The 12000-nt window shown below is 47.5% G+C and overlaps 1 protein-coding gene across 1 annotated transcript; it reads left to right on the top strand.

The window, feature by feature from the left end:
* The first annotated feature begins 6465 nt into the window (after nucleotides 1-6465).
* Nucleotides 6466-9566, top strand: LOC131582087 (histone-lysine N-methyltransferase SETMAR). The gene is made up of 2 exons (XM_058844917.1): nucleotides 6466-6604; nucleotides 7897-9566. Exons 1-2 carry the CDS (start codon nucleotides 6527-6529, stop codon nucleotides 8683-8685), a joined length of 867 nt encoding a protein of 288 aa, XP_058700900.1. The 5' UTR covers nucleotides 6466-6526; the 3' UTR covers nucleotides 8686-9566.
* The last annotated feature ends 2434 nt before the right edge of the window (nucleotides 9567-12000 follow it).

Below are 12000 nucleotides of genomic sequence, written 5' to 3' on the forward strand. Positions count from 1 at the left end.
AAAAGTGATTATTCCTGACTCAACCTTCTGTTTATTCACAAAGCACTACAATTTTCCATCAGCCTTTGCTCCTGTGCATTTTCAGGTGACTTGCATCCCAGTACTTCTTGAGACACACGCAGCAGCAACATGAAACGCTCACAGCAAACCTCCACAAAGAACCACTCCAACCAGAGAATTTACAGGCACCACACCACACTAGTGCTGAGAAATCAAGAGCAGGAAACTAAATGTTTTATTTTTAAATGGAAGCTTAAATCATAAATTTTCATCACCCCCTGTTTTATGAGGTGTAGAGATGAGAGCTGGGGGGAAAAGGAAGCATCTAGATTCTCTGAGAAGCCAACTTCAATCAGCACAGTCCTTTGGGGGAAAGTGAGGTGAAAATGCTGAAAATGAAATGTGTATATCCACACCCCAAGGGCCACTGATGCACAGAGGGACCCCTGGGTGCACACCTGGCCTTTCCTGTGACCCAAATATCTCTAGCACAGCTCCAGAGTCATGTCTCAAAGGAAAACAAGGTGGGCTCTGGGGAGTACCCTGAACAAAACAAAACCGAGCTGTGAACCTCTCCTGCCAGCTGCAGCACAACCTGCAAGGAATGCACCGAGTGAAGGCCAAGGAAACCCTGAAATAAACATGAACCAATAACATGAACAGCTCTGAGAGAAGCAGCACTCCCACCCTGGCACCCCTGGGCACAGGCAGCTGCTGACATTGATAGTAAAAGGTTTCAAAACCATAGAAAATTTGGGGATTTAGAAAGAAAGTTGGGCTTGGCAAGCCCTGGGAAAAGTAGGCTCTGGGAAATGTTAGACCTTGTGCTTGCTAAGATCAGGTGAAACTGCACCTGTGTAATCAATATATGATAAATGATACATTTGATAGATGTGATTAGATATAATTATTGTTTAAAGAATCATGAAAAACTATGTTAGGGGTTTGGGGGGGATCATGAGAAATCCATGCTTGGATAAAATCAGTGTATACAATAGAACAGTGTAAGTTTATTGATTAATATATAAGTTATAAGGATAGAGTATAAAACATGTTCAGCTCAAAACCAAGAGGGGTCAGATTTGGGTTTGTGTACCCCTGACACCCAGAGCTCTTAATAAAGCACCTTCATATGATCATTAGTGATGATGTGTTCCTGAACACTAACCCAGGGCACCACTGCCAGCTCCACCAGGGGCTGCAGCATCACCTCCATCAGCCCCAGCAGGACCTGGGCACGGCCTCCTGTGTGCCAAGGAAAGCCTCCATGGGCCAGGGCAGCACTCTGGCTGCCACAGGCAGTGCCTGGGGGGCTGCAGACACAGAGCACAGCCTTGTAAAAACGCACAAACCACCACAGCACACCAGCCACGACCCAGAGCCCCTGCCCAACACATTCTGGGGGCAGGCAGGACAGCAGATCCACGGGGGATCCTCTCCCACTTCCATTCACTCCGGCTGTTCTGCCTCTGGCAAGCAGCAGCACATTAAGTGAAACCACCCAGCAGAATTGGCAGCAGAAGTTTGCTGAGCCTGCTGTATCACTGATACATCCATTTAAACACTCCTGCAATCCCCTGGAACTGCCCATTACATGTGTAGTCCATAAAAAACTCAAATGGTGAGCAAATACATCTCCCTCACCCAGAGGGAAATGCCAGAGGTCACCAATGTCAAATGAAGTTTGTTCATACAAGGCAGATGGGGAGCACAGGAGGAATTTGATGTGCACTTCAAAGGGAAGGAATTTGCCCAGTCTGGGAGGCACTTCTGTGTCTCACTTGGAAATGAGTTTCTTTTGAAGAAATACTGTTACACAGAAGTCTTTAGCTGGAAGGGTGTTCTGTGGCTTTCTCTATTAACAAAAATAGAAAAATACACTCAGGAAAGATTCCCTGCAAAACATCAGAGATGAGCAGTCCATCTAGTCTTTGGAAGTGGCTCACCTGCTGCTGCCAGGCCAAAATAGGAGTGAATTTAATTACCTGAAATACATCAGGACTATTTTCATAAAAAAACCTTACTATTCATGAGGAGTCCATTTGCACGGTGAGAGCTGAATGGTTCTCATTGCTCTGCTTTATTTTGCATACATCCAAGGATGTGACGAATCATTGAGTTATAAAACTTTGTTACTCATCTCAAAGTCAAGACTTTGTGAGTGCTGTGTATTGGCAAAGAGATTTATGGTTCCTGTTACCCAATCGATGCTGCAAGAGCAGCACATGGGATGAAAATGCAGAGCCCTGTGATAACCAAGAGCTCAACCACTGCTTAAACTTCTTTCATGTGTCCCTGTGTCAGTTTTCTTATCTGTACAAGAAAGGAAACAAAGTTCATCTCTCTCTGCAAAAGCACTTGGAGATATTTTGATAAACTGCTTTATTCAAACACAGCATTTTCCAAGGTCAGCCCTCTCTGTGCAGCTAAGGCACGCTTAAATAAACTGGTCTTCAACTTGTGCTTCCCTGCATTTCCAAAAAAAAAAAGCCTGGAAAAGCACAAATGGATTGAGCTGTAAACGGCCAAACCACAGCTTCCCAGCCCAGCAATTAGCCACAGGTGTTAATGTGTTAATTGCATTTTAATCAGAGAGGAATTGCACCTGTAGTCAGTCAGGTGTTCGTGGCTGGCTCTGAAGCAAGGAGCACATGATAAAATAACTGTGGGCTGCTCTGAGAATGGTTCAAAAGTGGGAGACAAAATGTGTTTGAGTTGCCCATTTTCAGTGGCAGGCTGCTGAGGCATCTCATACTAACAAAAACCAATAAAACCTTCATACCTGGTGTCTCCACAATTCTCTGAACACTTCAGGCACCACTCTATCACATCAGATTGCTCCTGTCTGTACCTCTGGCCTAAATGCTTTGCACAACACTTATATTCTATTGTTTCACTAGTAAAAAACAAAGTGTGCTAATAAATCCAAGCACCTTCTTGCATTATAAGCACTTTCAGGATCCTTTTTAGGATGTGGCTGTTTGCCATGAACACACCTGAACAAAACCCTGCCATGACATGTTTTTATCTCACCTGCCCAGCCAAGCCCACACCTCAGTGTGCAGACACCAACCTGAACTTGTCCAGCCTTAGAACGTTGGCACTTCACTCCACTTAATGGGATATTGACTTTTTATACTTCACTCTCTGCAAATCAATATTCTAATAGACACAAAAGAGACTGGCAGAAGGATCCAGAGTACCTGCCCACCAACCCGATGGAGATGATGATCCATAAATGAAGGTCAAATCAAAGAAAAAGTCAGAGCTGATGTGAAAAGAAGAGCAGCACAAATAAGTCTTTAAATAAGGGAATTTTACAAAGTGTCTAAGATTAACTACAGGAGGAATGAGACAAGCCTAAAGCAGACATAGATAAGGCAGTTCAAACTCTCAGCCAGGGAACACAGACTAAAGTCATTTTGGAATGTCTGTGCTCAATGCCACGATTTAAGAAACCCTTCAGGAGGCATCTCCAGTATATCACAGAGGAAATATGCTGCCTTTTAATGTAAAATAGCAACTTCCAGTAGCTGAAAAGCATCTGAATAGGCTATTCAGAACAAAGTCAGAGAGAAACCAGGCGCAAAGTAAAATAAAACACTTAAAAGGGATCACCTTATTCTTTCAGAACTGGTTCCATGGGAAACTAGGAAGCCAAAAGGAGCTTTTCAAACAGGCTCCTTTAGCAAAAGGCTCCTCATCACTCTCCCTGGGAGAGCCCTGAAACCAGAACCCTTTGGGGCCAAAATCAGCACAAGGGAGGCACAGCTGAGCTGATGGAGAAGCAGCAACACTCCCAGCTGGAGAAAGAGTTGCACCAGATCCCCAAAAGCACTGATGGTGACACCAGAAACACACGGAATTCCCGTGTTTGTCACCTGGAATGGTTTAGCTTCACACCAAGGTTAGAAAGGGCTTCTTTGACTCCTGGGCCTCTTGCCTACCACAAAGACAGGCAGGTTTTGTCTCTAGTTTCCTCTGGACCAGGATTGTACCGAGGTTCCTGAGCTCACCTCCCTGAACTGCAGCTGCTCAGTCACAGCTCACAGCCCGAGCTCCACCACTTGGTACAACACAGCCACCAAAACTCAGGGGAGTGGGGTGAAAACACAGACTCACAGCTCACCTGCCACATTCCAGTTTGCAGAAGAGTATTAAGAAACCCAAAGAAGCACAGAGAGGAGTCACAACAATGATTTATGAGCAGGAAGCATTATTTATATAGGGGGGAACAGCTTAATACATGCAGTGTCACAAAAGGGATTTGCAGTCTCATCCCAGAGACTACAAGAGCAATTTCCAGCTTCACCAGGGGCCTCAGATCAGCATCACAAGGTTCACCTCCAGTTGAGTCTCCCAGCTCCATTTTGAGCTGTTCTTCCACAACTTCACATAACAATTGAAAACAAGCTCTCACCTATTTTTCACCCACCTCAGACCTCTCACACTTTAACCCATCCACAGCTGAATACAACAGAGCCCTGGGTGAGATGAGGAAGAGGACAACACTGGATTTTCCATGACCTTTCACAGATTCCCAAACATAAAAGCAATCTGATCTTCTACAACAGAACGATAACTCATTACTTCACTCACTCCAAAACAGCAGAGAATTCCATCTGGCACTATGGATCAGCAGCCGAATTACAACATCTGGAGCTAAAGGTCGACTTGGTAATAACAGAAAACCCTAAACTGAAGCATATTTGAATATCAACGATCACTCAGCATTTCAGCATTGCCCATAAAGCTCTGTCACCTTCCCCAGGCTGCACAGGGTGAGAGCAGCCACCCCAGGGAGGCAGGGTTTGGAGGCACACGAGCAGCTGTGGGCAGACAAAGCCAGAACAACAGGCTGGTTTAAACCTTTCCACCGTGTACGTTCTGATCGGTAACAAAGGACTGTTTTAATTCAAATTGATGGAAGTCTTCCCCAAAATTAGAAAGGGCAGATATTGGGAAGCACTGACCTCCAGAAGTGCCTCCTCTGTACCTCCCCTTCTCTTATAGCTCCAGCGCAATAAACAACTCCTTCAATTATCCAACAAACAATAGTTTCATTATCTTCACACCATTATCCCCCATAAATAAAGACTTTATCCAAACTCACCAGCAACTCTCCTGCTGCTGCTCAGCTCCTTTACCCAGACAAGAGGTGACAACTCTTTCCACTGCTTAAACATTGCAGAAGGAGGAAGCAGAAAAGCCACAGCAGTAACCATCCCAGGGAAAAAAAGCCACAAGTAACATCTTCCTGGAGGAGCACAGAGCACACTCCAAAAACTTCTGACACCCAGCTCTGAGGGGGAGCTTATTTGTGTGTGCTCTAATTGAGTTCTAAATGGAAACACCTGGTTCATGCAGGGAGAAGCAGGTGAAATGATTTAACAGATTCTTTAACCCCAAACCCAAAACACCTGAGCCGGGGTAAATACAAAAGCTAATTGAGCCCTCAGCATGGGAGCACAAGCCCGGCTTTGTTTTCCCAAGACATTGTTTCCTCCTCAGAATGGGATGGTGTGAGATGCTTTAGAAGAACTGGTACATTGCACCAGCAGGACATCCCTGAGCTGGGTTTAGATGAGAGATTGGGAATAAATTCTTGGCTGTGAAGGGCAGAGCCCTGGCACAGGTACCCAGAGCAGCTGTGGCTGTCCCTGGATCCCTGGCAGTGCCCAAGGCCAGGCTGGACATTGGGGCTGGACACTGGGACAGTGGGAGGTGTCCCTGCCATGGCTGGGGGACACTGGGTGGGGTTCAATGTCCCTTCCAACCCAAACCGGTCTGTGATCCCAAGCCACGACTTGTTTCCATGGATTTGTGTCTCCCATCATCCAGAACACCGATTTGTCTGGATTATGTCCTGCCAAAAGCCATGGCCACGGCTTTTCCCATCCCCAGGGCAGGAGCGTGTGGCTCTGCCTCTCCTGCGGCAGGGCTCGGAGTCCCATCCGCTCACCACACATTAACTCGTTAAAAAAAAAAAACAAAAACAAACAAAGGCGGAGCCGAACACCTTTAAAACAAGCAAGGACAGGCAGCCACGTGAGGGATTAAAACAAGTCGGTGTTTTGCGATTAATATTGACCGTTGATCATTGATCGAGCGCTTCACACGCATCGCACGGGCGGCAGCGCCGTCCGGAGCCGATCCCAGCGCACCGCCCGTACCCCGGCACGGACACCCGCAGCCCTGGGCCGGGAGCGGGACCGGGAACGGAACCGGAGCGGGAGCGGGAACGGGACCGGGGCGGGAGCGGGACCGGGAACAGAACCGGGACCGGGAACGGAACCGGAGCGGGAGCGGGAACAGAACCGGGACGGGACCGGGGCGGGAGCGGGACCGGGAACGGAACCGGGGCGGGGCTCCCTCGCAATGCCCGCCCCTCTGAGGGCGGAGCCGCGCCGCACAGTGCCCGCCCCCTCGCGGCGCTGTCAGTCATTGCTCCCGCCCAATCAGCGAGCGGCGCCTGCCCCGCGCAGCCAATGGGAGCAGGGGCTTGGCGCGGGGGCGGGGCGCGGGCATGGCGGAGCTGAGCGGCGGCAGCGAGGCCGTGGCCGTGGAGCTGTGGCCGCCCGGGGAGGTCCCGCCGCCCTTCCAGGTACCGGGGCGGGGACAGCGGGGACCAGAGCGGGACAGGGACACCTTCCACTGCCATCCCCTTCCTCTGCCATCCCCTTCCACTGCCATCCCCTTCCACTGCCATCCCCTTCCTCTGCAGGCCCCGCCAGCCGGGCCTTGGACACCCCCAGCGATGCGACAGTCACTGCTCCTCTGGGCACCCCGGGCCTCCCCATCCTCACGGGGAAGGATTTATCCCTAATATCTAACCTGAAGCTGCTGCTGGCGTTTAGTTTGTATCTGTTCCTGCTTGTCCTGTCACTCCGGGATGCCTAGGAATTTGCTTCAGTGGTATGAGAGTCTTCACAAACCAGATTGGGGAAAACAATAAGGTGTGATCCCTGTGGACCCAAATCTCCCTGAATCGCGTGATGTGCTCGTGTTTTGCCGAAATGGGAAAGGTTGTGGTGGTCGAGGAACAATAAATTTGGGTTTCAGTGAAGCCCAGTGACTGAGAAGCTGATGCTTATTAAAAAAAGAAACTTGCAAATGCACTGTCATCTTTCACAACAGCCAGAACTTGCCAGGTACAAGCTGCTGTGAAATGTAATATTTAGTGATAGCACATCCTCCAGGCTTCTAAATAAAGCCGAATGCTGAGAAGGGAGTGATAATATACCCGTGGCTGGCGTTTGCTCAGGTTTTGTTTTGCAGCACTCCGTGGTTCTGTAACCATTCACCTGCTGGGGGCATCAGTGTAATTTTGAGAACCTGATTTTCTAGCAGAATTAGGAGGAAGTGTGAATGCAACAAGTTGGAGAGATAAATTGAAAGGATCATAATTTTTAATATAATTATGTATTTGAAATTTGTGTGGCTTAGAAGAGCTATAGATTAACCTTATAAATAATTTACTGTGCATTTTCAAGTGTGGGGAGAATTACCTTAACTTGATAATTTTGCAAATAAATACATCCATAAATAAATATCTTTGGTATCTCTATAAATGAAAACCACATATCGTAGAGTAGATCTAACTGATTTTTTTCTAAAGAAAATAAGCATTTTTAATAAGGTAAGCATTTTTTGTGGCCAGGGGACTATTTTGAGAAATCCAGGCACTAACAAGACTATCACTTGGTTTTTGGTCTCTATGGAATACCTGATTTGTAATGTTTTAAACATTTCAGACAAATGTTGGAGGTTTACAGAAAAGCGAAGCGTTCATGATTTGAGTTCTGGGATCGGTCATTTACAGTTACAGACTGTTTTTAAATCCTGTTTTCAGTCAGTGCTGGTGCCAGGGCTCTGACTGCTGTTCTCTGTCTGCAGTACAGCCCCGACAGCGTGGCCGGAGCGGACGGAGAGCTGGACCCCACTGAAGTCACCTTCCCCGGCTGCTCGTGCCGCAGCAGCTCCTGCGCGCTGCCCCAGTGCCCCTGCCTGCGCCGAGGGCACAACTACAGCAGCCTGGGCCTCAGAATGCCCGAGCAGCAGGAGCAGCCCTTCTCCAGGCCCGTGTTTGAGTGTAACAGCCTGTGCTGCTGCGGGGAGAGCTGCCAGAACAGGCTGGTGCAGCGGGGGCTGCAGCTGCGGCTGCAGGTGTTCCGCACGCCGAGGAAGGGCTGGGGAGTGCGCGCGCTGGAGCCCATCCCCAGGGGCAGGTTCGTGTGTGAGTATGCTGGGGAGGTGCTGGGCTTTGCTGAGGCCCAGAGGAGAATCCAGGCCCAGACTCCAGAGGAGCCAAACTACATCATAGCAGTGAGGGAGCACCTGCACGACGGGCGCGTCATGGAGACCTTCGTGGATCCCACCCGCATCGGCAACGTGGGCAGGTTCCTGAACCACTCCTGTGAGCCCAACCTGTTCATGGTGCCCGTCAGAGTTGACTCCATGGTGCCCAAACTGGCACTTTTTGCAGCTGCTGATATTTCTGCTGGAGAGGAACTTTCATATGATTACTCTGGAAGATTCCATAATTCACCAAGAGCTAGCAGAGAGCACAAACCTCCAGAGGAAGAGAACAGCCTGAGAAAACCTTGCTACTGTGGTTCCCGCACGTGTGCTTCCTTCTTACCTTGGGACAGCTCCCTCTTCTCCACACCTGCGAGTTCTCCATAGCCTTTCAGCCTTAAACACACCTAAAAAACACTATTTTCTCTAGCAAAGAGTTATATCAAACTCGTTCTGTTCCAACAAGGAAGGACGTGAGGTGTGAGGAGCAGCAAAGAGACAAGGTCCCGAGAATTAATTTTGTGCAAAACCCTTTTCAAGGTGGACAGTACATGGGATTATTGGAGCTTTGAGATGTTCCAAAATCAGTGACTAAATCAGACCTGGTGGTTTTGTCTGGTTTTCCTCTGACAGCTTGCTGTATGTTAAAGCAGCTCTCTCAGTTTGTACCCTTCAGAAAGAATTAATACCTTTAACACTTTTGCATGGACAGGATATGTGGTAACAGCAAGTAAAGTTACTGTCAGTGGCACAAGAAAATGACACCATGAACCTTGACCCTTGCAAGAAAGGCATTAAGCTTCTTAAAATCCATTAAATTATTGTTTTTTAAATTACTTGCTGTATTTTTTTGTTGTTCCCCAAAGCACAGTAACTATTAATTATTGACATAAAAGGAAAGAGTAGCTTTACTGCTTGGTGTGTCCCGTGTAGCTGCATGCCCAAAGCAGCTGTGACTGACTGGCTGTTTCACTCCCATTTAGCTTTGTTGAAGTGGTGCAGGACAGCAGTTTCTGAGGAGCACAACCTCCCATCTTTTTATCACCTCAGCCTCGAGGCTGCTCCCATCAGATCTCTGCAGTCACAACAAGCAGCACATCCCCAGCACCATCAGTACAGGCTCAGGAAGCCAATCCAGCCCCTGCAGCATGAAGCAGGATGATGCTGACAGCTGACTGAAAGTAGAAATACAGAAGTGCATCTGAACAACAGCAGAGCTGTGGTTTTGTGCTGAACAGCTGACAGATGCACGAGGCTTCTTTCAGCTCCTAACTGATCTATGTTTTCACTACTCCAGGGCCAGGCAGCATTAAGCAAGGCCTGGCCTTTCCCAGCACATTTCACTTTCTTTGCATCATCCTTGTTCCGCTCCAGCAGCTGTGCAGGGCTTTTCTGAGCACCTCCTTCCACCAGGGATGCACTGCCAGATGGGCACATTCTGTAACTGCACGTTCCTTCACTTCCTTTCTGCAAAGATCAAATTAAGGCAGCTTCACATAGGCTGGTTTTGATATTTAAGATGGATAAACTGCAATGCAGTGGTTTATTGGTGTCACACTGTGCCAGCAGCAGCATAAACCCTCAGTTATTTGCTCTGGACAGTTTGATCTTTTGCTGTTTCCATACCCTTTGACATAACACACACAAGGGAATACATCTCATGGGGATCAGCTGTTCTGCAGGTGATCAGTAACTTCATTTTTAAATTACAGCTTTGATTTGGATCCGAAAGATTGGTGCCACTGAAGGACTGAGCTGTCACTCCCAACTCAAGGTGCTCTTTCACAAGGAATCCAGGCAAACAGCTAAAAACTGGGAGCTCTCTGTAATCCTGTCTGCTCTCAAAGAGCAGCAATGATTTTCAGTATTTCAATATCCATTGGGAGATTTACTTTCCTACTCAAATATGATCAGAATAATTCAAGGATGCAGCTCTGAACAAATTGAAGGTCCCCTGCTCTGGGGAGGGGGGTTGGAACAAGATGAGCTTTAAGGTCCCTTCCAACCCAAACCACTCTGATTATCCTGATACTGACCATGGATAAGGGACATTTTGCTATTTACTAAACAAAACCCTACTTGGTTTACCTTTTCTTCCTTGATAAGATGCAGGTTTAACCTCTCCCATTTAAGTGCCTTTCTGCTGCTGTTGGGGTTTACACACGGCTGTGGGGTTATGTTAAGATAAACATTACCACGTGATTTCTCTTAGAGTTAATCATTAAGTCTCATTTCTGTCAGTGCAGAAACCTTCCAAAGCATTTCAGCTGCTTGTCAGAAGTAGTTTCCAGGCTGGAATTAACTTAAATAGTGGACATTAACTTCACCCCTTGCCTCTTTGGGTTCCTGCTGTTACAGGAGGGAAGCTCCCTGGATCCCATACCTTGGAATGCACAGGATTCCAGAGCACAGCCTGGCCTGCAGGGTCTCTTGCATAGAGGAGAGTTTTATCTGGTTTTCTCCCTGGAAAGGCATCACACCAGCCACTTTGGGACCACAGGGCTGGAGCAGATGATCCAATCCACTTCCTCTGTCCCTCCTGAGAAGTTTCAAGATTAGTGTTAAAGCATCTGCACTCCTCATTTTCAGGATGACAGCACTGTTTGTTACCTTCCTGTTATGAGTATGCACTTGGCACGATTTTGAGTAGCTAAGGAAGTGCAGATTAAAAAGAAATCCAACCACCTTTAGCAGTATCTGGTCCTTGATCACAGCCTTCCAGCAGGAGCACACCTGAGCCTCTGTCCCTGCAATCTGACCCCTCAGTGCTGCAGCTCCTGGCCAGTGACCTGATCCCAATTATCTGCTTAGAGCAAACTTCCCAGCACAGAACAGGAACAGCGTGGGACTGCTCAAAACAGCCACACTGAAAGCCTTGCAAAAACAAAATAATTGTTAATTGAGTTCTAAACTGTCCTGACAGTTGTTAATGGCTTTTTTCCATACATCACATGAACAATACTCCACCATGCCTTGGCACTGCAGCTGCCCAGGAGAGTGGACCAAAATCCTACTAAAAAAATTCCCTGTCAAGAAACTAGAAAAGAAATAGACCTTTTGTTGTATCTGCTAAATTTCTGTTCACTTTCCCCTTCAGGCTCCTTCCAGCTTCAGAGCCCCAGCCTGCCCCTCACAGCTCAGTGTGCTCTACCACAGTAAATCCAATCAAACAGCTCAAAAGGCTCGGAGCTTCCTCTGATCCCCCCTCCTCCTTTCTTCTTTGAGTGCAGTATTAATTACCAATATCTCAATATTGTGCCATGTCATGCTGTGTCCTGGAACAGGTTTTTCTGCTTGCTGGGCTTACCTGGACCCCACTGGAGGCTGCTGTTTGGTGAAGGGCTCTGCAGGCATTCTCCTGTGTCATCTTTTCAACATGAAACCAGTGCAGAAGGAGCTGGCAGGTGATGGATTTGCATTAAAGCCAAACCCAGTTTTCTACAGCTGGCAAGGACCAGCAGCAGTGCCAAGGCTTTTGTTAATCCACCATTACATTCAGATCCCCAAATGAGGTTGCTTTCAATTACTCCCATTTCCCTTCTTGCTAAAATTCCTCTCCTTTTCAGTGAGGAATTTTATTTTCAACAAAACAGTTCAGAAATTTATCCTATTAGGTCTTAGGGCTCACAGTTCTGTCTACCATCACTTCCATGACTTTTATTCAAGTGGAATCATTCATTAGCTTCAGTTTCTAATGAGGCC

This window comes from Poecile atricapillus, chromosome 9 (assembly GCF_030490865.1).
Source record: "Poecile atricapillus isolate bPoeAtr1 chromosome 9, bPoeAtr1.hap1, whole genome shotgun sequence".
NCBI classification, from domain to species: Eukaryota; Metazoa; Chordata; class Aves; order Passeriformes; family Paridae; genus Poecile; species Poecile atricapillus.

What these genes read in the sequence shown, in the direction of transcription:
- LOC131582087 (XM_058844917.1), top strand. Translation starts at nt 6,527, where the DNA reads ATGGCGGAGCTGAGCGGCGGCAGCGAGGCCGTGGCCGTGGAGCTGTGG. An exon ending in AGGTCCCGCCGCCCTTCCAG is followed by an intron (nt 6,605 to 7,896) that starts GTACCGGGGCGG and finishes CTCTGTCTGCAG; the next exon opens with TACAGCCCCGACAGCGTGGC.